This window comes from Ciconia boyciana, chromosome 4 (assembly GCF_034638445.1).
Source record: "Ciconia boyciana chromosome 4, ASM3463844v1, whole genome shotgun sequence".
Taxonomy (NCBI): Eukaryota; Metazoa; Chordata; class Aves; order Ciconiiformes; family Ciconiidae; genus Ciconia; species Ciconia boyciana.
The window spans coordinates 51533127-51559821 of NC_132937.1; the positions used below are offsets into that span (position 1 = coordinate 51533127).

General features: G+C 39.6%; 1 protein-coding gene across 22 annotated transcripts in view; it reads right to left on the minus strand.

Moving 5' to 3' along the window:
* Nucleotides 1-26695, minus strand: part of MPDZ (multiple PDZ domain crumbs cell polarity complex component) — a 139885-nt gene that overhangs the window by 23851 nt on the left and 89339 nt on the right. For 19 of the 22 annotated variants that reach the window (XR_012042026.1, XR_012042038.1, XR_012042039.1 and 16 more), the window contains 8 exons: nt 25935-26021; nt 24422-24518; nt 23731-23774; nt 22502-22624; nt 21471-21575; nt 21241-21353; nt 20054-20177; nt 19027-19190 (listed from right to left, as the gene is read on the minus strand). Coding sequence is in view for 1 of the 22 variants with exons in the window: in XM_072858910.1 (XP_072715011.1) it covers nt 19044-19190; nt 20054-20177; nt 21241-21353; nt 21471-21575; nt 22502-22624; nt 23731-23774; nt 24422-24518; nt 25935-26021 (840 nt within the window). In the remaining 21 variants the exon portion in view is untranslated. Of the gene's footprint in view, nt 1-16934; nt 19191-20053; nt 20178-21240; nt 21354-21470; nt 21576-22501; nt 22625-23730; nt 23775-24421; nt 24519-25934; nt 26022-26695 lie in introns of those variants that run through there. The other 3 variants (XR_012042035.1, XM_072858910.1, XR_012042040.1) reach the window with 3 other exon arrangements.

Sequence of the window (26695 nt, forward strand, 5' to 3'; positions counted from 1 at the left end):
TATACAACCCCATTGGTTATTCTACTTCTCTGCAACAGGTGTATCCATAATTCCATCCTGAATTTCAGGGGCCAATTTAAAAGAGTTACTTTTTGTTCTTTAGTTGAAACAAAATACCATGGGCCTATCCCAATCTGTTCCACTAACTTTTCTTTTCTCTTTTTACTGGAATGTGTAATTACCACCTTTTAACAGAAGAGATACAAGGGCACAGTTAATCAAACCCACTGGTTAAGATCCAGTTAGCAGCCAAAGACCCGGATATGAATACAGGGCTGAACCTTGCAACAGCAGCTGTGAGTTTCAATTATTAACCCATCACAGATACTGCATTAAATAGATTGTTCCTGTTCTCAGCAACCATAACCAAGTCACCATCATACGGCAATTGTAAATGCATGTTATCTGAGCACTGCTGCTTACCTGGCTTTACATATTGCATCTTCAGGGCGGATATGGGAACAATTCTGGCACAACTTTCTATTTCTTTGGAGTGTCTCAGCTGAAGAGGTTTTATTTTCCTCTTGCTGAGGTTCTGCAGTTTCTGACGTTAAGCAATAGACTTCCCAGGTGAAATACTGCCTTTCTTAAAACCAGCTGGACTGTTGCAATCAGGTTCAGTGTGGCCAGGATTTATACCGCGGAGCTTGGGACCTCCCATTCAAGTGTGTGCAGAGCAATAGGTGCTGTTGCATATCCCAGAGCTGAAAGACCTAGAACAAGGGGGTTTTTCAGTCTTTCAGAAGGCCCTTGCCAGGTTTGGGGCATCTCTGCAGGCTGCATGGATAATCCGAGTTTAAGCCTAGGGCTGTGACCTGACAGAAAGAAATGTTTGGCTGCCGTGTTTCGGATGCTGTCCTGACAGTCATTTCCCACCACCTCCCTCCCAACCCTGAGGTCCTGACAAACTGGAGCTGCTCCTTGGGCTGACAGTTTGGCCACACTGGTAAAGGGTAACATATGAAAAATTCCCCAAATAAATAGCAAGATTAGAGCTCCCACCACCACTCAAATTTGTGTGTTTACTTGGAAGCATAACACCATGGGATTCTAGCTCAAGAACAGCTACAATGGAATTTTTAGCCTATATCTGTGATCCATTTTCTATGCCAGCCATATCAAAACCAAATCCTGTATCAGTTTGTCAGCAGCTGTCCCGAAGTCTTTGAAGACCCCAGATATGACCATGAATTTTTAAATCATGCTTCAAGTTTCCTTGAATATTTTGACATTTCTCTTGTGATGATATTTTCAAGACCAAATACAACTTCCTTGGTCAACTCTGTATCAGATCCAGTAAGTTGTTACAAACTTTTATATTCTCCCACTTGAATGCTTCTATTGAATCACATTTGCTCTGGTATTACAGCCTTTCCAGCCCTATTTACTATTAATTTACTATTAATTTACTGTTAAGGGGGGAGGACTGCATCCCCTTCCTCCACTGAACATCTTACAATAGTTTATACAGTTTAGATCCGCTGAACAACTTATATAGCTTCATAATTCCCTCTTTTATGTTAAGTGATGCAATTGGTGAGCAACACAGGCAGTCTCACACTCTACAAGGTGCCAGCCCAAAGAAAGTTTCAGTACCTTGCGTAGAGCAGGACATCATATCCTTTGTCATTAAGGCAGATGTGAGCTGGTACCTCCCCGGGAAGTGCTCCAGTGGTGCTGTTGGTAAACAGCTTAGGGTCAGCCCTTGTCCTTACTGTGCTGGGAAGTAACATGTTCCTGAATGAAAAGTATTACGTGCCTACCCTGAGGAAAATATTCAAGATTTTGGATCATGGAAGTACTGAGGTTCATAGTCTAAATGGGGTGAAGGGTGAGGTGAGGGGTAAGGTATAAGAAAGCAATTCAGTTAACTAGTGTAGGTGGCTAATTACTCTGAGAACGGTTTGTAAGTGGTCTACTTGTGGGTGTTTGATTTTTCCTATATTGTTGTACAGAGACATTTGGTAATCTCAGTGGACATACAGGTAACAAAATATTTAGACTCCTGTGAGCCAGAGCTCTTCTCAGTTAAAAAAGTGCCATTTCAAATAAAATTCCGCTTTTAAAACATTCCCCCCCCCCTCCCCCCCCCGCCGCGCCTGCCCCCAGTAAATCTCTCAGGGAAACACTACATGGTAGTTTCTACAGCTAAAATAGTTTTGGAGTTTCTTTGGTCACTTTGGCTGAACTAATTTTATCATCTGTATTCTCTAGTGGTCACTGCCACGTGGAAAGGATCTGCTTCTGTTGACATCTTCCTGCACACCAAGCACAACAAATGGTAAGTTCTCCCTTACCCATGATAAGTGTTTTGTTGTTGCTGTTGTTTTTGAGGAGGCAAGGGGAGTGGGGTCTGGGAGCTAAGATCATCTGTAACCAAGCTCAGCTTTCTTTTTAACTCTACTTACAGGTCACTGGCCATTTCCAGAATGCCAGCAGGCACTGTGTGGTGCTCTTCCAAGTCCGATGCCTCTGCTCTCAACTCCTCTCTGTCCCGCAAGGTGGGAAGCCCATGACACAGTGCATGCTGCTTCTCATCTGTCCGGGTGTGCCTGATCCAGCCCTGCGTAGTCCAGTAGCCCGCTGGCATTTACCCTGCCTTTGCTCTGCTGCGCCATGTGATGCAGAGCACCATGGGATGGCATCTCTGCTGACACCAAAAAACAGTACTGCTGATGGCAAACGTGTACCAGCTTATGGGCTAGACCAGCCCTGTTTCTCCAGTCCGAGCTGTAATGCCTTTTGAACAGAAGCAAGTGGCCCACACATTGTACCTGGCAAGCAGAGTCTATTATCTGGTCCTTTTCATTCCCCTAAAGCAAAAAGTATATCTAATATAGATTCTAGGTTTTAAATGATCATTATAATTTTTGAGTTGTCACGTGTTAAAATGCAACACTTGTATGCAGTAGTGCAAATAATACTTATGTAGTAAGACAAGATGGAGAATAGCTTTAATAACGTGCCAATGTGTACTTATAGCAGTGGAAAGGAAACTATTAAGACAGCTCCTGAAAGCAAACACTTTTAAGGTACCTGGAGTTGGGAGAAATTATGTGGATGTTTGTAACAAGTAAGTGTGTGAGGACCATTTGACTTCAAAGCATTGTGAGAACTAACTCACCCATTTTGTGCTCAAGAGAGTTTATAAAGCTTTATAATCTGTTTATGCCAGTTTATAATCTGTTTTATATGGCTCCATGTTTCTAAATATCACATCCAACAGCAACCAGATGAGGGTAAATACAATTAAAACAGTGTATATATACATATCTATATACACACATTTATACAAAATAGTATATATACACACTATATATGCTTTTATATATAGATATAGTGTATAGATATTATATTCTACATATATATTATATGTACACTAGTATAGTGTACAGTATAGTATACTGTAGTATACCTATAGTATATAGGTATACTACATGTACACTAAATATACACTATATGTACATAGTGTATATATATGTATACTAAATATACACGATATACTATATAATAGTGTGTATATATATACACTATATACTATTGTATATACTATATAATATTTATACTATATATATTTATATATCTCTCACAACTCTGACTCAAAAACCTAATTCAGGACTCATATCTTGCTACCTTAGAAATACTGAAGTGGAAACAAAAAGAGTAACCTGTGGTTTTGTGACCACTCACAGTGACACAGGAGAGAGAAAAAAGAAAACCTCTCCTCTTCTATGATGTCTCCATTAAATAAATGAAGCATAAGATGCCACATCAGAAGCTACTGATCACACAGGCAGCAATCTACTGAAGACTGTTCCACTTCACTAGATCTTCCCTAAACTGTTCCAGCGGTGGCTCAGTAAGATCTTCATAGCTAATCAGGGCAAAGTGACACAGAGCTAAAAACCCTTGAAAAACTATTGCTGCCATGTTCAGCAGCTTTTGAAAAGTGCAGAAAAGAAGGGAAGGGTAAGAAAGTCAAAATTTGTGTTAACCCAGCAGAGCCTACTGGCCCTTGTCCCGCATATCTGCAGTTACGATATGTGAAACACTGCCCTGCATCAGGGTGCAAAGCCCATTGCCTGAGCAGGCCACGAACCCCAGCGCATGGTGGGGCCAAGCTGGAGCACAGCGCTTGGGAAGTCCCCTAGCCCGAGAGTAGCACAGCACCATTCCCTGCCGGACAAACACACCGAGTTTCAGACTTTGGCAGCATTGACATCTGCACTACTTCTACCCACTGTGGGTGAAATACTGCTGGTCACTTCATCTGCCTGAACCCTCTTGCTTATTCCTTCACCATCTCTGACTTTCTGGCTAGAGCAGATGGCATTGATTTAAACCCACAAAGCTCTAAACAAAATTTGGGCTTTGCTGATTCTCCAGTTGCTCCTCCCTTTAACACTGCAGCTTTCCTGGATACAGAAGAGAGGCAAGTGTACCTTCTCAGAAGAAGTTCCACAATATAATGTTGCATGTGAGTGTCATTCCCTGTATAGTCCTTAAATAAGCTAGAATTGTTGATGGACTCAGTGTAACTGGTAGTAAGTATAGGTCCTAGGTCCAGTTCAAGAAGATGGTGACTAATCTTTGGCAAAGGCCAGGGATGCCACTTCCAAGATGCTGTTTATGATTCATCTTAATACTTGAAGCTGAGGACCGATTTGTGAAACTGAAGTGGCCAAGTAGTAACTTGGAGAGACAGACTCTGTATGTTGTAGAGATGTATATTTCAATGGCATTTCCTGAATGCCATCTATTATTTCCTTCCTAAAACATATGCAAAGAAAAAGGATTCATTTTTTTATGGCCGTAAAACATGGAAGCATCTATGTTGAGGACTAAAGCACATACTTAGCACATACAGGACTACAGCACATACTTAAATCCCATCACTCAGATGCTGTTCTGTATAAGAATGCACAAGCTTTACCTAAGCCACAGCCCAGTTCCTCCCTATTCACAGGCAGCCTCTTACATGCAAACACATTCATTACGTCCTTCATCTGAAACAGCTTAGACTTGGACCAGAAGTGAATGCTACCTCCCTTTATGAGGGCACAGATATCATAATAACAAATCTGTTGGTTAAAAGTTTCTAAAAATTATCAATAATTTTGGTTGCTAACAACAACTACCTTGTATCATCAAAACTTTATTTCAACTATATGTATTTTTGCCTGGATTTCCCTGCATTAGCACTTCAGTCTTGATCGGGAGTTTACTCCTAAAGTACATCTTTGACCATACTAATTCACCTCATGTAGTGAATCACCCAAACTGGACATCTTTTGGAGAAGGCTAAAGATGAAGCTGTGCCACAAGAGCACTCAGCTGAAGGAGCCACATGAGAACTAGTCCAGAATACCTACACTGAAAAATAAATACGATGGATATCAGGTCTTCAGAAACAACAGTTCCACCCTACAAATTAATTTCTTTGGAAACATGTACCTTGTAAATGCAGTCTCCAGTTTACCTGCATCACCTGTTGGAGTGCCTCTCCAAACCTCCTGGAATAATCAAGTCATAGCTGAACAGCATTGTGGCAGGTAGATCTCAGCAAAGTCAAGCCACAGGAATAACCTGAACTGGTAGCTGTGCCTATGTTTAACTGTATGACTTCTTCAGGATGATATCTGAAGCCTCCATCAAAACTAAAATAAACTTCTGAATTCCATCACATAGTCTGGAACAGCAGACAGTCCTTAACATATGGTAAGACTTTTCTGGCAATTCACATCCCATTTGTCCCAGATAAATAAAATTATTTAGTAAGGATTTTTTTTATATTCTAGTGGGGTATTTGAACAAGTTTCTTCATAAAGTTCATTAATTTATACCTTTAATGGGTGGAATTGTGTAGCTGGATTTGCATCAGAACTACACTTTGGCTTAAAAACATACATTTGGATGCAAAACGGGCACTTGCTCTGGCCCCTTGAAGGCCAGGGAGCCCTGATGCCACCCACTGGACTGATCATCCCTTAAAGCATTCAGACCATTTGTCAATTATTTGTCCATAACAGTAGTTCCAGAGGATGTTTGCAGCACGACTGCTGGAAACTTTCATTGAGTAGGTGGTAAGGAGTGTGTTATTTTTAGTTGATTTGGCTACAAGGTAAATTTATGCTTTACAAATCTGATTCAGATCTGCCCTGCTTGATTTAATCACTAATGCAAAGACAGCTGCTTACTATAGTTTCCTAAACTCCAGCTACAGGTTTTATCTGCTAAAGTAGTAATTATAGGTCTTTGGAAAAAGCAAGGAGAGAAACAATAATTATACAGATGGAGGGGGAATACTTTCTACCTGAAATTCAGATTTATTTTCCCACATCACCTAGCTTAGGATCCTATCAATAAAGCATACAATACATATACTACTTCTCTCTAGAACTGAGCTTGGCTTTAAATATTAGCCATCTTTAGGCTGTCTGCTGCTTGCTTGCAGCTCGCCTCACCTCTCATCTGAATGCCTCAGCATAACCTGAAGACAGCTTCTTGGGGTAACTGCACTTTGCAAAAGACACCTCCTTTTATTTTATTTTGTTGGTGTCCGTGCTTAATCCTAACTGGGCTTTAGGGATCAAAATGCACAAATCTGAATCTCTGGTGTGTCTGGGAGACGTGTGGAAGACAAAGTTTGCTGTTTAAGGAAAACAGAAAGGAGATTGCTTAGCAGATCTCCCCACTGATTCTTAATTGATAGAGCACGATTTTCCCAGTCTAGCTGTTGTCAGCAGAAATACGTAGGCAGGAAATTTCTCGACGTCTCTGAGCCATGCCTTACTCAGGCTCACTGTAAGCACTAGAAGAGTGATTACAGAGCACCAGAAAGGCAATGCCAAGACTTCCTGCACCTCTCCTGAGACAGGATAGCATAGCATGGGCTCCTGAAGTTTTCAGATACTTTTGCTCATCCTCACTTTCCAGTTTGTCAGCAACCACACATACCACCACTTATGCATTGTTTTACCATCGTGTGCATAAGTTTTACCACTTATGCATTGTTTTCACACACTTTTACCCTGCTTTTTTGGGAACCACATGGGCTGTTGACAAGGATTGTGTCTTTTCCAGCTTCCATCTCCCTCCTGCCAAGCACATTTTCTTAATTAAATAATGCTGGGCAGTGTACACAAGTGAACAATTACCCACACAATTTTGGTGCAAGCAAGTTTAAGACCACATTCACAGTGGAGAGGAAGTCGGGTTTAATCATCACTACTAAAATGTGGGAAGTGTGGGTTCGACAACTGTTTTTGGTCAACAAACCATATGATTTTATTGTGTAGTTGGCTTTCCTGGGCCAGGGCTTGAGCCTAGCTCAAGCTTTAATAAAAGGCACAGCTTTTGTGACAAAATGGAGGGTGATCTCCCTATTTCTGACCCTTCTTCTCTGCTCTGAACCTTCCTCACAGATGAAGACCGCATTACCCATCATTTTGAGACTGCACTGCATTGAAGACACAGCCTCAACGACAGCCTTAGCTGTGTTTGAGGACTGAATACAATTAACAAGGAGGATGTGTGACTTCCCAAAGACTCAGCAGCAAATAGGTTAAGGAAAATAAGTTTGGCCCTCCAGCTCTTGAGGTTGGTTTTTATTCTTTTGCTTCTGATGCTCGCTCATGTATCATTCTCATCTGGCCTTACCACTTCATCCAGGAGCTGGCCATTGCAACCCGCTTGACTAAACTTTTAGCTACCACAGTGTTCCTGGGATTTTGATTAATAGTTAATTCCCATGGCAAAAAGTCAATCAAGGAAAAATTTCCCCATGGTGATTTAAGCAGCAGTCCTGCGTAGAAGTGAAGTCATACCCAATGCTAATGCAACAGCATTTGAAACCAAAGGGGGAACCAAATGCCTCAGGTAATTTTATCATCTGAGGTACAGAGGTGTAAATATGAAAGGTCTCTGATGTAGATTAATAGGCATCACAGGTATGTAAATGATCTCTGAGTTTGGCACACTATAGAACTTAGTGTTCTTAAGATCTTAAAATAACCTAAAGTGTGACTTTACAACACAGAATAAACTGTTCTTCATTCCCTACAAAAACTCCATATCCTTTTAAAATAAAGGTTATTAGAAGAGAAACCTTGTAAATACTTTAAAAGGAGTATTAAAGATCAGAGTTTACTTCCTTGGAAAAATTCTTGCTTCAAGTTTCACTACAGATAAGAAATACTATCAGAAATCCAAAAAAAGAAATAAATCACCAGACTGTCTTCTCATTTTTCCTCGGCTGCAATCCTACAGCTCTCAGGAGTGGTAGTGGTTTATCTAGGCACCTGTGTCTTTACTTGCTTCTCTTCTTGCAGTAACTGCAGGTTCTTCACAAAGAATAGCACCCAACAGCACATACTTTTAAAAACAACTGGCTAGAATTGTCCGTGGGCAACTCAACTAAATTTTACGACCTGTAATAAGCTAAATGCATTCTGTCTTTTGCCCAAGTATATGTGTTGTATCTCTTTGCCTTTACTTAGGAGTCTTCCCAGCTCAGGCCATACATGGGCTTCCGGGCACGACCTCACTACTCCTCTAAACTTAAATGAAAAAGATCCTCAGTGCATTGACAGCAGGTCCCCAAAACAAGGACTCTTCCCCCAAAAGAGCTGTTGAATTACATAACTCTTAGTCTGCAGGGCACCATCCCCCCCCCTCCCCCCCATGAGGAAAAAATCAAACACTGAACAGCCAAGATGCTGCAGAAAGGTTTCTGTGATTCTACCATAACCTACCTAAAGGTTGCTTATGCACACACACACGCACACACACAGAGGTTTTACATCCCTCTTGGCCTTTTCACTTTCCAGCTGCAAGTTAATGGGTGTGAGAACAACGTCAATATGTGCCACTTTGAGAACAATCTTTTATGTAACCCAGATTAAAATTTAACTGGCCTGTTTCACTATGCAGTATGTGCAGCCTTTTAAACTGGATCTGATAAAGATCAGTTTTGCTGGAACTTGTTTTCAAAGCACTTAACAAAAACAGCTTCCCTGCCACTGGCACTTGGAGCAAAACAAATCACAGAACAAACTGTAAAATCTGCTGCATTTGAGAATGAAGTATAGTAGTAGTCTGGACATGCTTAGTATAGTTTTATACGTGCGATAAATAAATAAGGCAAAAAATAGGCTGGAAGGCTTTGTGGTACAATGTCAGTCACTAATCTTGTTTTAGCTGCACCATAATGCTAGTTCACCTTCCAGTCCTGCAGGTAACCACTTTGCCGGCCTGCCAACTGCAAATAGCTGTCCACTAGTAAAGGATGCCTGAAGCAGGCTGGAGGTGTGATTGACAACCCTTACTCAGCTCTGTGTTCGCATAATTGACTCTTATCACCAAGAAAGTTCAGCCCTCCAAGCTGTGGCTGAGGGACTGGTGTGGGAGGGAAAAAGAGGCTTGCAAAATCTTCATTTAAATTGTGGGGAAACAGATGATCAACCCTCAGTACTGTTAAATCTCTTATCTTGTTTAAACATACGCCTCTCACATACTAACGGGAAAAGGTGAATTTCTATGGAAAGCTGGTAGGTAATGATATTCTGGATGTACTGTATGTGTAAGCAAGCCTCAAAGATAGCCCATGCATCTCTTGATAACAGGCTGTCATTTCTGCAAGAAACAGCTTACTGGCTGAAAGAGTTCACACATGCATCAGCCCAGTCCGCTGGGAGCTCCTGCGAGCTTCTAACAGCGACAGCCAAGACTGCAGACCTTTAAGTCCCTGTACCTAAGATGAAGCATGCCTATAGCAAATAAGTAGCAATACAGTCGTATATTTTGATATCAGTCTGTTTAATACTTTAGAAGCAAGCCACAAGAGCCAGATGCTCTGAGCTGATTATGAATCTGTCCTTCAAGACAAGCATTTAGGAGACATTACTCTAGGAGTTCAAGATTTTCAAACTTCAAATTTCAGATCCTTACCAAAAACTCGAGACATGTTATCAAAGTAGGATGTGGCATTTGGGTATACAAACCCTGTTAATAAATAATAGAAGAATTTGTGATCACCTACACAGTATTTTGAAACCACAGTCAGGAATGCAGTTTTCCGAGGAGATTACCAAGTTTCTTTGCACGGCACCATGCATACCTGTGCATATTCCTCAGGACTGCCAGAAAAACTGTTCATGGATGTGCAGATCAAAAGTAGTTACGTGTATTAAGTATATGGTTTGCAAGAGGAGTGCAAAACCTATGAAAATGCACAGTGCAAGCAGGCAGTAACCCATGCCTTTCTCTTATGACCTTTTTGCATTCCCTAACCCCTTAGAAAAAACTTCATATGGGACTTCTTGAAAGGCTATCAGTAAGCAAGCAGAAGTTGTACCTTTGTTGCTTTTCATAGCAGAGATTAAAAACATCGGTTCTTGGCTTCTCACAGAGATGGTCAGTAACGATTTCCTCATTACCTTAAATTCTTCTTGGAAAGCTAAAATGCCAAATAATTTTGCAAGGGATAGAGTAAACTTCCAGAAAGTGACAGGCACAGATAACTTTTTACCCTCTCTGCAAATGAATTCTGTTGAGAATATGGTTTTGGAAGCATAATTTTGGAAAGCATATATCCCTATGGATATTTTTGGAGGCTTATTTTTACTTCAATTTTAAAGCGTTCATTTTGTGATGGCCAAACATTTTGGATTTATGCACATTTTGTTGAAGCTTGTGGCCTTCAATAAGGATCAAAAGTATTAAAAAGAGGGCTGGAGTAGGGTAACTGTTCATGCTACTTCTAGGGTTTTTTTGCTTGGGAATACATCAGTGTAAACATTTTAAATACAGGAGAAGTTAAAATAACTGTCTCCTGACTGAACAATTTCCATTAGGTTGCCGATCAGAGCTGAACACCAACCACAGACTCCAGTGGTTGGTAGTTTTGCAGTGCTCAAGTTTGTTTAAATCTTTGCATCCCATGCTGTTTGAGATTTACTTTGATTCTCTAGTGCTATCTAGCGGCTAGTACTGAAAATTATTAATGCATAGAAATGCAGCTACACAAAAGCCAGCATCTATGGAGAAATCTAGGTCCCTCTTCCATGACTAGTCTAACATCAAGGTGTACGTGTGGGGCTGGGTACTGTAGTCAGAGCCTCTCCCACAAAGCTTCAGCACCCCCAAGCTCCCAGACTAAGTGCTCAAGCTGAAACCAGCAGCTGACTGCATAAACACTTTCTTTTGTCTTGAAATACCAAAGAAACACTCATGCAGGCAGCTGGTTATCTGGACTGCTGGTGGCCACCTGCAGGCCTATTTGTGCCTAAATGGGTGAGCCCTTCCCCTCTCCTGTTCCCACTCACTTTTGAACTAGAAGTTCAGACTAGGGCAGTTCCAGCCACCTTTCACTACAGAGAAAAGCAAACAGGCTGCCAAGGCACCAGCAAATACCTTTGTCTCCTTGCTGCTTGTAGCCCGAGATTTTTTCTTGGTTCATCTTCTCCTTGACATTGAGAAGGAAACAAATCTAATTCAAGGTTGCCACTTTTGGGCTTGGTCAAAGAGGTTTGCTAGCTGGGCCAACAGATTCAAGGTTTAAGCTCAAGGCTGACTGTCAATAATACATATAGGTACATGAGTTCAAACTATCAACTGAGTAAAATTGAGTACAGTTCCTCTATATAAAAGGAACAGTCCTAGGAACACGAAATCTTTGACATGGGCTTAAGTAAAAAGCTTTTAGGAGTGAGGAAGTCTGGAGCGTATTCATACTTCATGATGTGCTCTTAGCCTCACAAACACTGCATCAGTATCCCAGACCCAAACGTTTCTCAACTTCAAATAGGATTTCATTGCCCTGAAAGTGCAAACTGGAATGTACTCCATTCTTAAACATGCCAGGCTAATAGAAAAGATGTACATTCACATTAGAAAAAGGTTCATAGGGAATCATGATAATCACAATCTAACGGAGAAGAAACATAATCCTTCTGCTGCAGTTTTTCCTGACATTAAAATACATCAAGTATTTACTCAGTTTTTAAAAATCCTTTGAGACCTATGGATAAAAAAGGGTTAGAGTGCCTATTATAATTTCTGCCATGAAAAAAAAAATCATGCCTGGAAGGAAATATCTGCAGGCTAATAATTAGCACTTACACGGTACTGTTCCCCAAACTACATATAGATTTGCATATATACACATGCATGCGCATGCACACACACGCGCAAAGCCTTTGACATCCTCCCCTCACACATAACACCCCTCCTCCAACACACACACAAATCAAACGAGATGGGAGCAGGGGAAGTACAGACAGGAATGGGTTGGCTGCTGACAAAATAAATAGCTTTGAAGAGTCTCTGACTTCTTAGGGTAGAAAGAAGAGGATGCCACATGATAGCAAACAGTAAACTGTTAATGAGCTGTTTCTAGTAAATGCTAAATTCCATAAATCTGCACTTAACGACAAAGGTCCAGTTGTATTTTTTCTTCCAGCTCTAGTGACTGCAACAGGAAAAGTAAAGGCCTTTTTCCAGAGGGCAAGAGACTGTACACACAGAATTCCAATGGTCAGCTGCCGTTCGACACGAACAAAAGCCAAGTTGTTCCCAAGGAGGTAAGGCACAGACTGAAAAGAGAGCGTGCTTAGTCATAACAGGAAGTTCAGCTCAGTCCAGGAGGTTCCAACCTTGTCTCAAGCAATTCACTTTCCTGGCCAGGACACATTTATAATTACTGCACAGGCTTTGTTAGCCACACAATTTAACACAAAGGCAATCACTGCTGTTGTTCAGTGTTGTGAAAGGGGCTGTAAAAGCTTCACGAGGAGACTGTGCCCACAAACTTTCTGTGAAGTAATTAACACACATATTTGCTTAGAACAACCTCTGACTCTACATTAACAATAAATCTAAGTGGATTACTGCTCCTTATGTATATGCTTAAAAAGGGAAGTATATGATAGAACTAGAGATAAAGGTAGAACATACGCAGGTTCTCTGCATAATCTCCAAATTAAAGCCAAGACGTTCAAGGCTAGATCTTAAAAAAAACCCACAACCAACCAACCAAAAAAACTCCTGACTTCTAGGACTGCAAGTGAACTTTGTCAGAGTCGTGGTACACACCGGTATACTGACTGAGGAGAGACGAATATGCATCAGTCCCATCAGGGAGTGCCCTGGAGCCTGCTATGCCCAGGGGTGGGTTTCTAACCACAACATCTCTCAAAGAGCAAGTCCATAAGGAATAGCATCAGAGCTTTTGCCCACCTGGGACCTAAAACTCAGAATTTCTCATACAGACATAAACCTAGTTATTCTTCCAAAATGCTGCTGGACCTTATTTTCCATTAAAGCATGACTTGCAAGGGAAACGGTGGAGCCTAAGCCTTCTCTTTACAGGAACTTTTCCAGGACATGCGAATTCAAGCAGTGAACCATCTAGGCGTATGCAAAAAGAAGAAGCTGCAGATGCAGCTGGTATTACCCAGCATTTAAGATCATAATGAAACAACACTAATTTACTACATTAAATGTGTCACTTGTCCTATTTAAATCCCCAATTACCAAAAGTGAAGTCTCCGGCCCAGACACTAGGTTTGAGTTGCCTGGATTCCCGAAGAGAATTTTAATGTTAACAGTGACATTTTCCTTCACTACCTGTATTTGTACATATTCATCAAAACTGAGAAAAATGACATATCTGAAACAATGACAGAGTCATTTTTTTCATTCCAAAAATATCAGAAGAATAACACCTTATTAGCTCTTTGCAGGCACTTTACACTTGGGAAGAAGTATAAAACCTAGGAAAAAGAGTTGGTGTGGACTTACTAAAAAACCATGACAAAAATATGAACACTATCGCTTCTAACCATCTTCTGGTCTTGGTGACAGTAACAAAGGTTAATGATTTCCCCATATGACAATCTTTATTATCATCTGTCCTCAGTGGTTCCTGTCACAAGCAGGACTTTCCAGTGAGCATTTGCTGCTTTAACCATTAGGATTATATTGGTATTTATATAACTCATCTGCAGCACTGACCTTTCTACTCCCACCAGACATACTCACATTTAACACTGAGTAATGAATACATTTTTTCAAGCCAAAACAAAACATGTATGTCTTTGACAGATTCTCCCAGAACAGAGAATAACTCATTTCCTATTGACTACCCAAGGTGCTGCTCCCATTGCTTTTTGTAAAATCCCCAGTAATGTGAAACTCTGAAGTTTTGGACGGAGTGGCTATGGCATCCCTGTGATGAGAAGGTACTTGAAAGTTAAAGCCTGCAAAGGCCTTTAATGTGCTTCAGCCTAAGTGCTCATGTGAGGTGCCCAACAAGAAACTCAGGCTCCCTTATCTTCGTCTTGTGTGCAGTAGTGGAAACCTGATAAAGCATCCTGAAAATGTACCCTGGGGGTCTCAGTCCTCCCAGTCCTGGTATTGTGCACTCTTCTGTGGCTATGAACAGGGAGGAGCATACATAAACGCTATGAAAACACACCCAACTGTGACACACTGTTGTTGACCAGTGCTGAAAGTCTCAAAAAGGTATCCCACATCCCATAGAAATACTCATGAAGAACGTTCACTCCCTTTTAGCTACAATGCCCGTCTTGCTCAGTCAAAGTGTACTCTTAACTAACCTGAACTACACTTAACAAAGTGTAATCTTAACTAATAAACTGCCAAAGGATGAAATACCAGAAAACATCAACAAGTGCTGACAACTTCGAAGCCTCCCATCTTAGACAAAAACCTTTCACTTGACTATCTATGGGTAAACTGGGCATCTAACTGCAAGCACTTAAAATATTCAGCTTAGCACTCTCAGCTAAGAACCCAGATAAAATTTATTGTATGTGATTCAAACACTCCCTTTATGTAATTAAAAAAAAAAGATACATATTTAAACTACCTATCTGAAGATCAAAAAAATGGACTGATGAGAAAGTAGTTTGATAAGAAAGACTAAGTTAAAGCCTGCTTGGTTCACTTTCTAAAAACAATTTGCTGCTGCAACTTAACAAAAAATCTTGAGTTAAAAATTAATAATCCAGTTTGGATAATTCTGTTATCTTCAACTGAGATGTATGCAGCTTTCAGGATTAGTAGTTTATCAGAAATTATTCTCTTCTTTCTACTGAAATAAGAAAAGCAACACCTATTTTTTTCTGCCCATTTCACATGACCATTTTCACTGGGAGTAAGAAGTTCAATAATATTGTGGAAGATTTTACCACAGGACAATGAAAACACAGGGCAAAAAGTGAGGAACCTTGATCTACTTAGGCATCGTCTTCCATTAGTAGGTATATTGTTGTAAAGCATTTGAAATGGATCAGTCTAACCTGACAGTGTTAGCATTTTCCCAAATATCAGTGGCACAACTTCACAAGCTAACACTAACCCTGCAACAGTGGCTATGAAGTAAAATGTATTAAAATCAAGATCTACACAGCTGTTGAGGAAGATGCACAATCTCCAATTCAGAAAGAAATAAAAGCAGCTTGTATATACACTGCAGTTGTTGAATGTTCTAAGGACAACAGTGTTCAGTACAGTTTTAATAGCATTTGTAAAGGAAGTGAAAATTTTTATCTATTCTTAGTAGCTTCAAGTGGTGCCTAAGGCAGAAATGTTCCCTAAACATGAATATTTTAGATGCTTTCTATTTTTAAAAAGCAAGAAAAAGGTGTGTGTGGGAAACCACTACCAGCCTCCTTCCAATGTCACTCTCACTCCGAGATAAGGCTTTCTTTGCAAAACACTATTAAAAGTACTAAGTTCCTCCATACTACTTGCAAGTCTCTGCCAGTAAAACAAAACATCTTTTTGCCACTTAAGAACAAAGATGACAACTTTTTTCTTCTTTTAGATTGGGGTTTTTTTTAAGGCAAGTCCAAGTATAGGTCTACAGAATATACAGCTTTTTTTTCTTTTAAAAAGAGGATGGATAGGGTGAAGGGAAAGGGACCCTCAATGGCTACTAAATTCCACCCACTCTCCCAGATGAGAATTACCAATACCATTGCTTCCATAAAGCTAACCCAGAAATAAAATCCAGCAGAGGAATGAACAGGAAAGACAATGATACCTGCTCACTGCCAAGGAATGAAATATGTGCATTCCCATGAGCCAGCTGTCCTTTGTCCAGACTCACGTTTACAAAAAGTGACAGTCTCTTTCATTAATATCACTCTAAGATAACTAGCATTGAATAGGTGAGAGGTAAGCAGAGTTAAAAGAAAGGACTGGGTATCTGAACAATGGGCTGGAGCCTTTAAGATGCCAGGACCTTCAGCTCCAATCCTGTCAAGTCCCATAATTAACACAGTCACACGGAAAAAATGTAACCAAAAATGGAAGACTTGGTAGAACTGGGGCCACAGTACCTAGACTCCTACAGGACTAACCCCTGTGATATGAAAGTTGTGTTGAATACCAAATGATAAAGAAAACCAAACATCCTAAGCCTCCAAAGTTTATTACACCTCATGGTCCAGTGCATGGCTGCCACTAAGCAGTGGTCAATGCAACAGATTTCCCCGCGTGGGGCTTGCAGTAGATCCTGTGCTCTTCAGAGCAGCAGCGTGGGTCACAGCTAAAAGCAAAGTCCCAGGCTCCATGGCTCACTGTTTTGATCCCTCATGGTAAGTCCCATGCCTGAAGGAAGGCTTTTTAAACAGATTGAACAATGATTAATGCTGTCTGTTTCAAAAAAGCAAGGCAGCTTCATATTAATTCCTAAATAGTTTTGGTATCTGGTCTCATGGATTTGCTAAGAGTTTGCAAATGAAGATAATATCTTAAAATCCAAATACAGCCATTTTTAGCAGATGCTTTAAGGTTCATATAAAGAGTAATGCCATTTTTTTGTTATTAATTTAAATTTGTTTGAATTAATCTTTCACAACAGAATGAACAATGCAAGCATGCCATTGTAAAGCAACCAGAAACACACCCGGAACTTTGGAATTTATTCACTTAAATCCTCCGTTTAGACACAACAGCAGTAACAAAATATCTGTACACTACTTCTGTTACAAATATAGATACTATTTAAAGTGACTTTACATACTCTAATGTAGGAATTTCTCACTCTAACCAATGAATAACTATAGAAGAGCAATTCAATAACAACAGCATCCAGTAACGGTACCATCTGTTTTCTTTCGTCTTAACCTACCACAGTGTAACTCCTAGAATAGTCAAAGAGACAAAGAGGGTGATTTTTTTAGTTAATTCCCTTAGACCTAGCTATCAATTTGTTAATAATATTTCACAGACATTCCTAATACTGTTTTTGTGTCCCACTAAAACAAATGCTACTCTTTTGTTACCTTCCTCTAATAACGGCCTGACCATGGCCTGCATTTTCAGTTCAGATTTCTCTTAAATGACAACTGACATGGTGGCCTTCTTGCTACAAATTTTTTTGCTAATAAGCACAAAGGGTTTTGCTCCTCATTAGCATGCTAATTAGCTGGCTATCTTTCTCCCTTAAAATACCTGGCAAAATTTTTCTGCAGGAAGGTAAATCATGGGCAAAGTGTGCTTTATCTGACAGATCCCTAAGAGCCAGTTTGAGCAGCAGAAGCAAAGGCAGGCTACAATCAGCTAAGGGTTTCAGTGAACACGGTTTTTGGATAAAGTTTTAGTGAGGGTCCCAATTTAGGAATCTGAGGATGTTAATAAATTTATTGACCACACTGCTGCCCAAAGAACAGCTCCATGGTTGCATCATACTTACTAGACACTGTCTTGTATTTGTGCCTGTAAAATCAATACCCCCAAAACAATGTTTGTGGCCCTCAAACCTCCGCTTCTGCTTAAAGCTGATGCAGAAAGACCTTCACTGCTGTCTTATTACTCATCTCCACTAGGAGGGACTTTCAGCCTTTTACCCACCCTCAACTCCTGGTTTTAGGCCTCCTCAGTCCAAGGAGGACTATACCTTTGCTAATAGGAGCAACACTGTAACATCAACTTTTTCCACCTTGGCTTAATCAATATCCACAAGTCTCTGTCTGCAGTTAGGTAAAACCTGAGCAGTTTGTTCACGGCTCTGATTCAAGCAGCTTGCAGAAACATCTGCATTGAGCCTGTAGTTAATCTCGCACGTTGGAAGAGTACAACCTTCGCTTACACACATTTCATACTGGGAAGGTTGCTTTCACACCCATATAGGCTAGAAACCACTAGTATTATAAAAGAAAAGTTTAGTTCTTCTAATACTGCAGTTGCTGGGCACTCTCACTCACCAGGAGTAGTTTCCACTGGCAAATGGATTTCTCAGCTCTGAGCCCAAGTCCTCTACTTTCAAAACAAACACACGCACACACCCCGCCTCAAAAACAAGCAAACAAACAAACAAACAAAAACAAAAGAAAAAACAAATCCTCAAAGCTAAGCCAAACTAAAACACAGTTTTCCTTTTTTCGAATACACCATGACTTAGGAAATTTAAACACACAGACAAACAAAAAACCCCACCCAAGTCACCCTCCCAGCTCCTTCTACTTCAGCACTGTGAAATAATACAAATAATCATCTAAGTCCATTAATCATCCGCCTCCAGATTACATCCTTTTCCTTCTTTTCCCAAAATTCCACATTTTGTTAATACTTTCTTTCTTCAATAACCTTATTTCTGTCTTCTGACTACTGCTGCCCATGCCACCCCCTTCTTGACTTGGTGACTTTATCATTTTTCCAACGTATTTCAAATACCCAAAGCCTCTCAGCAAAACATTCCAGTTTTGTTATGCAGTTATTAATGCAACCATTTCTTTTTTGTTTTGGTGGCTTACAAGCATTCATTATAATACTAATAGAAAAAATATCCATATCTTTCCATAGTTGATGTAACTCCATCCCAGTGGTTTGACAGTGAGAGAAATACTTCTATTGTATACAAAAATATTGTTAAATGTTATTTTTCTTCAGTGTTGTAACACAGTCCTGTGAAGCTGGAAGAGCAAGAAGGCTATATAAACATTTCCATTCTCTTTGCTATGCGGAAGGTAAATAATATAGTCTTATTGACCCTACCCCTTTGGGCAGCCAGTTCACGACAAAACAGTCAAAGTGACTGTTCCTTTTGTCCTTTTCAGAATAGCAACTGCTTCCTCATGGGTCACCCCTTCTAAACTCTGCCCATTCACAGCAATGATTTGATCCCCCCTCTTCAGGCGTCCATCTTCTGCTGCTGCACCCTGAAACGAAACAACATGTAACTGCAGATTCATGCATTTCTTTTTCTTCCTGCCACACTGTCCTTATGGTCTGAATAAGATGGGTTCAGTGCACAAAACCCCTTAAAACTTTTTTGACCTTCAGTGATTCAACTACAGTCAATTGTAGTACAGCCTGCTAGTGCTGCAATATGCCCTGCCCTGTCTAAGTTTCACAACATCTAGAAATCAGATCTACAGGACTTCTATATTCCTTTAACCCTGTTTGTCCAGCTAGCATAGCATTTAAACTCTACTATCATAGAAGTAAGATTTTCAAGACCTGAAGAAGTTTTCAGCAACTGATATCAGAAATCCAGTAAATCAAAACTCAGCTCTATACTTTGATTTACCACAGAAGTTTGGGATTCTTTATTCTACTTTTTTCTGGCTTAGGGCTGTTTTCTAGGGTAGTCCAAACTATCATATCCAGGTCAGTACCTGAACTTCTCCAAAGGTCCAGACTGAGTTCAATTATTTTATCTTGGCCTACCTTTCAGACTCTCAGTCAAAATAAATAAAACAGTCCCTTCAACTACCTGAAGAAAATACACTCTAAACATAAGGCAAGGGGGGCTGTTTTTCTAAGTATGTACACAATTCCAGTTTTAAGATTTGAAGAAGACTCTGCCATATGCAGAGTCACATGCATTTGGAAATTCTGAATCTTCCTAAGACTATAGCCTTCAAATGCTGCAAGCACATTTTGACCAGCACTTGCACTAAGGCAGAAAAGCTGTGAGAAACTGTTACAATCCTTTGGCTTCAAACTCAGGCCATGATTTAAGATAGTAGCTGCTATGAACTAACTAATAAATGGATTGACAGAACAAATTTACACTCACCTTTGCAAACACTGTCTTCACATAAATGGGTAAGTCTCCATGGGGACTGCCATAACCGCCCACAATACTAAAGCCTAGGCCGTCTGGTCCTCTATCCAGAGTAATGGTCTTGTACTGAGGAGGTCTAAGAAAAGGAAAAAAGAGTATTGCAATGTTGTCTGTGTCTATGATTTAACATGTAGAACGTTCAAAAAAAACCATTTTTTCTTTCAAGCTAAGCAATACATTTCCCTTTCCACTATAACTACAAATTCTTTTATTATAATAAACTGACTATTTTAGTTCATGTAAAACACTGTAAGTGTCTAATGCCCTCGTTATTTCTTAAAGGTAGCTATTTCAAACACCTCTTCCACACAGCTCAGGGCATAGTTACGGCTGCAACATCCCACTAACAGTGCTTACTAGCGAAGTAGAGATGCAATACCAGTACCTCAAATCTCCGTAACATCTACTTTAAAAAACCTGTAACCCACCACACCTCCTAAAAAATGTCTAAAATTAGCCCTGATAGCTTATGTTGTAAGGTTTAATTGCTTCTCTCCTCCTCTATGACTGTGTATTTGTATGTATGTGTTTATACAGACCATTTATAGGTGTATTTCCCCTCATATACTTTGACTATAAGAAATTTTGAAGTTCTATCTTTCGAAGTAGATCTGTGAGGCTAAAGAACTCCATTCTTTCTTTCCCTGTTCCTGGAACAAAAATGTCTCAGATTTATGTCAGAGTTTGAAGTAAAACTTGTTTACATAGCTGTACCCTGCAGTATACCAGAAGCAGTATACCTTGCATACCAAAAAAGTGCAACGCTCCTGATAGGCCAGTGCTAGAAATGGAAACACAAGTACCACTGTGGAAAGGGCCTATTTAAGTCTGAGGAAAAACATTTTGGGTATATCAATTTATCTCAGCTACCAAGGCTCAGTGAAACAAAGGAGGCTGTATTTACAGAGAAGAAATCACATCATAACTCTACAGAGGGAGAAAATAAAGCAGCACAGCCAATCACATCATGAAAAAAGCATAAGAGGACCTATGGCCTACAGGTCCCATGTTTACCAAATGTGTAAGTCATTATTAAGTCAAACAATTCATCCATTATTTGCTAGAATTTGTAAGTTTTTTAGCTTGCGTTCCACCTAAAATAACAGGCTACAGAGATTGTACCTTGTATAGTTACTGACCCTAAATCATCCTGAAAAATGCTGGTTGAAGTTAGTCCCGCAAATGAAAGACTGGACGTAGGTGGATCCTGCTGCTGACCAGTTACAACACTTACTTCTCCTCCAGCTACAACCTAGGAACAGAGTTCGTAAGCCAGTAAAATGAGAATGCTGACACTAAAATAATTCATTATAGCAGCTGGCAAAATAGTATTCAGAAAATATTCCAAATGTCACTGAAGATTTTTTACCTGCAACTCAATAGTGCCTGAAGCATTTTTTAAGAGACTAACAGCTTGGGAGTGAGTCATGCCCTCAGTAGATGTTCCACAGATGCTAACAATCCTGTCCCCAACCTGCAGAAGAAAATGCAGAAAACCTAACACTAACAGTAAGTTTAGTTACATAGATTTATTTGTTGCTTTCTTTCAACAATAGCAGAACTGTGTATTTGCATTTAGCCAGATTTTATCAGTGATATAGGGCAGGGGAAATGAAATTAGCAACTGTTCACGGTACATTTTCTCTTGAAGGCAAATCATCTTTGAACCACATAATGACCCAATACAAGGGTAGGTAGAAAATTCAACATCATGATTAGCAGATTACATTGGTTTAATGTATTCAGTGTAAAAAAGTAATGATGCTTTACAGAATTGATCCTAATACTCTAGAAATATACAGCATGTAAAAAAAGAGGTGCAGTTTGCACATCACCTGAAGATAAGACAGACTGAAGTATTAAATTATCATCAGAGATTGTATGTTTGAATTCATCCTGAAATAACACTGTCCATTTTCCAAGGAGCATGAGTCAGTAGGCATGTAAGTGCTGTATCAGGTAAGACCTCCCACTTTACCTCAGAACCTAAAAAGTACTATCTCTATCCTAAGACAGATAAGCATAGAAAACATGAGAGATAAATCAGACTGCGTACATACAGTTGCAGGAATGACCACCACAGTCATCAGTGGAGCTCACTTACAGAATCCATCATTCTGAACCACCCCCTCTACTTTTCATTTTCACAAGCTGACTACCTCTATGATCCAAGATTGCTTTAGGACTTCCTTCCCAAAGTTAGCATCTTTCAGCAATAACCTTTTACCATGCTACCAATCTGAGTTACCGTTTCGTCAATCCCAACAGCAAAAATTCTTGTCACAGCCAGAAGCGCTTATGACTGTATATCATTAAACTGCTAATTCATTGCCTGCCTAGAGTAATTACCCATGTGCATTACCCATGCACTCTTTACAACCTTCTTAACAATTAACTTACTCTGAGTTTCTGAGTCTGAGCTGCAACTCCATTTGGATGCATCATGGCAATAAATATAGGAACATCTCCAAGAGGACTTCCTACACCTCCAGCAATGCTCACTCCTAGTGAATCTGCAGGGCCCTGTTATTGTCATGAAAAAAGATTAGATTTTTCTGGAAAGAAAAACACATACAGAGAATTGTAGGCTTATCTCAAAAAACTACTAAAGCCCCTACCTTATGAAAATCAGAGTTCCTATGTCTCAAGCCATTTTTTAAGCTAATAGAGTATGCATAATTTTGAAAAAGCACAAGAGAGCACAATATATGTTTCTTCCTATCAGTAGTTAATAGGTGACAATTTGCTGACTTAGTTGTGTGTTTTGCCTTAACCAAACTAAATTCTTACAGAATTAAGTGTCAGACCCTTAATGTCAGCATAGAAAGTCTGGAGAAGGAAAACTGGACAGATGGGATTGCTTATCCTTAATATTGTCCATATCAATCTCCTATTATGAACTGTCTGAAGCCTAGAATTAATCTTTATGCTCCCCCTAGTGTCCTACTGTCGAAGAACAAAACGAGCTGTTCACTACGGTACAACACCCTGCTACCTAACTGCAAAAACTGCTATTGTAAACTGTTATTTGCAGATTCTACTGTAAAAAGAGAACGGCTAAATACAATCCATGTAATTAAGTGAACTACATGCCAGGCAAAGTCAAATAAATATAAATATTTTGGACAATCAGAAGCAGTCTGTGACTCAGATCTCATGCTCCTGTAAATAAGGAAGTCGACTGAATTTCACAGTTGAAAACCTGGCAGCTGTCATGTAAGCGCCCACCCAGTAAAAATGTGTGTGAAGAAAAATACGAAATACAAAACAATGGGCTTGCAACTTTAGTACAGTTCCCTTGACTTCACTAAAACAGAGTGTAGATTTAACTGAGTCTGATAACAGTAAAACTAGGTCCCATTGTCTCTTATTAAGCCTTCCTCCTTTTGCTTTCAAAACAGGTCACAAAATGTGATAGCATAAATCGCACTGATTTTACATAAAAATATAGGCAGTGGAGATCATTCAAGGTCAAGACTATAACACAGGCAAATTAATTAGCTATTGCCACATCAATTCCTCTCTCAAAATTATTAACAGCGCCAGGCTTCTTCCTTTCTGTAAACACACCTATTGACAACATCTACAAAACCTGTGCCTGATATATAACACTTCATGCTGTAACTTACCTTTTTTATTTCAACTGTTCTTAGTCCCTGTATTTCAGAAGCTGCTGTCAAATGAATTTAAAAAAAGCATTTTTAGGGAACTTTTCCATTAAAGTTATCCAAACCACTATAATGATTCTAACTTTCTGCTGGTTTATTATAGACATACGTTTTAAGCAGATTTTGAAAGTGGCTGTCATTAAATTAATACGATTTAAATACTTCTAAAAATGGGTGAAAGTCATTCACTCTCTCCATTTAAATAACTTTTGGAATAAGACTGCTAAGCATGCTCAAATAGAATAGAAAAAACTAGTATTTGCTAGCATTACTTTGGTCAGAAGTAACTTTGTTCTAAATTTGAGCACGAGAAAGCTATGCCACATCTATTCTAATTTAACTATACAGTATCTGGATTTCTATGAATGAGACAGCTTGACTGAAGATGTATTTAGATTAAATAGAAAATTATGTCTCAGCTTAGATTCTCAACATCTAAACTGCTGGTATAACAAGCTGCTAATTTCTTTTATAAAAAGCTGTTCAAAGATATATATGATGTACTGTACAATAACCACCCCTGCAGCATTTTAATGACTAAGGAACCACTTTCAGCCCTACAGCACATAATGACAATATTTTACAGAAAGTGAAAGAGCTCAGCTACCAGTTCACATGTATAAAATACTGAAAGCACCAAAAGAAACCTTACTGGTATTCTTCTTCAGACCACTTTCAAAGACCTCAGGTGCACTGGACCCAGAAACTGGGAAACTGAACGATGAGACACTGCCACTTCCTTCACTGACCTAAATACAGTGTTAGACTGGGATTAGTGAGCAGCTTCAGACGCCCAATTGATAAAAGTAAAACTGTAACCCACTGTATTCAGTGTATTTTGCTGTATTTTACTTTTTCCGTGCCCAGTTAAAGCTGACACAGTGAACCTCTACATATTTCTTAGTCACTCTAGAGGGCTCCTTGTTTGAAGCATCATTAGACCAACAGAGATTGCATGCCTACAACCCCATGCAACATTTTGAAGCACTGCTTCTGAGGGCCAGAGTGTTCCCTTATATTTGCACCTTCTATCACCTCATAGAGATCTTCTGGTGCAAAAGTTAGCCACAATTATCAAGGTAGCGACAGAATATAAAAGACAGATCTTTATATATCCTCATGTGCAGTCTCATGTTCATTCCCTCCATCAGCTAAAACTAAGATGAGGCTCTTCGCTCACAGGCTTCACCTGCACAATTTCCAGAAAGACTTTCACTATACCCACAGGGCAATGTAAAGGAACAATATGGCTCCCAGTGAGACTAGTCTGCTGACTGTTACAGACTCTTCAAAGCACTCAATGTTGTGAGCTTCTTCTTACTTAACTTAGATTAAGATCGCACAGAGCCTGCATGTTTTCATCTTGTTTGGCATTACCCATTTTGAAGAGAGCCTAACATTTCAATCTAATCCAGTCTTAACCTGCTCACTTTAAACTATTTAATTATATGATTTGTCAGTACTTCATCAAGATCTTGTCATCAAGATCTTCAGTACTTGATGATCTGCATACCCAGTTTATAACCAGAGAAAGTTCTAAGGTAACTTGTGAGCCCTCAGAAATATAGCTCCTACTGGAGAGAATCTCGATGTGAGCTGCTACCACGTGAAGGATGCATTCAAATGCAGACACTGATGCGAGTTTGTAACACTCCACCATTAGATCAACAATTAAATAAACTTGAGAGACGCCTGATGGAAAGGGTGCAGGTTTCCTGCTTCTGATGACCAAGATTATGGTAAGAATATGCAAAGAGTGAAGAAATTCACTAAGTTTACTGAAACAATACTCCATTGCATGCCAAGCACTCCTAAAGTAACAAAGAGGTTTAAAGTGCACTCCAACTTCTTTTGGTATCAATGAGAATCAGAGCTCTCTCTGCTTCCCAGGCTGGAGCCATAAAAATCAGACTACGCAACACAGCAAAGCCATTTCTGGAATACATTTTTGGCTGGACCATGTCTTTAACAGATACAATATGCTAAAGTGAACATATGAAACGGTTACCGAAAAGCTGCAAAGTACATAAAAACTACTACTTTTCTTCATCTTGGATCAGGTATGTGGAAAATCACTGTCACCATAAAACCAATTCTTTTTATTTGCTTTCATTATTTAACCACATTTTATTTCTTCCAAACTAAACAGTTTTACAGTTACACACCTGGCTGCTCTGGGATGTTCTCCTCTCGGAGTGGAATGGACCAGCTTTTATTCTTCCGACCTCTAGTCTTACCGTACCTAACGAACACTAAAGAACCAGTCATTTATAACACATCTCTTCTGTCTACAACATTAAAGCCTATGACAATATTTAAGTCACTTATTAGATGGTGGAAGAAGAAAAAATATGGAGAGAGGGGAAAATAACATGCTAACAACCCTGCAATGAGCACTGAGCAGACAGAGCTCATGGCAGGATCAGAGCCACACAAACTAAATACACCATGATATTCAATACCGAGCAGGGTACTTTTGGGACTAATCAGTATTACAATAAAGATGTGAAAATTACACAAGAAGACTAATTCTGTTACCTTTCACTTAACAGGGAGTAGTTTTGGCTTCTCAATTGTAATGTCAATATATATTTTCAAGATGGGATTTTTCAAGGAATAGTGAAATTGACTGTTTTCACAATAAGCACTTAAGAACAGTGCAACACCTCAAAGTATTAATCATTATTTCTGTTGATTTGACTGAGAACATGGTATTTAAACTTGCAGTTAGTCATCTCTCTCCCACTCTTGAAATTATCTGTTACTCCGGATCCATACCAACATAACTAAAGAAATTTTGGGCAGGAGGTTTTCCAAACATCTATCTGTAGTTTAAGTGACTTTTCTGCATCTGACTCCCAACCAGAAGCTGGGTGATATGGACTGTTTGCACATTGGAAAATCCTTCCGCTAGTCTTTAAGCTAT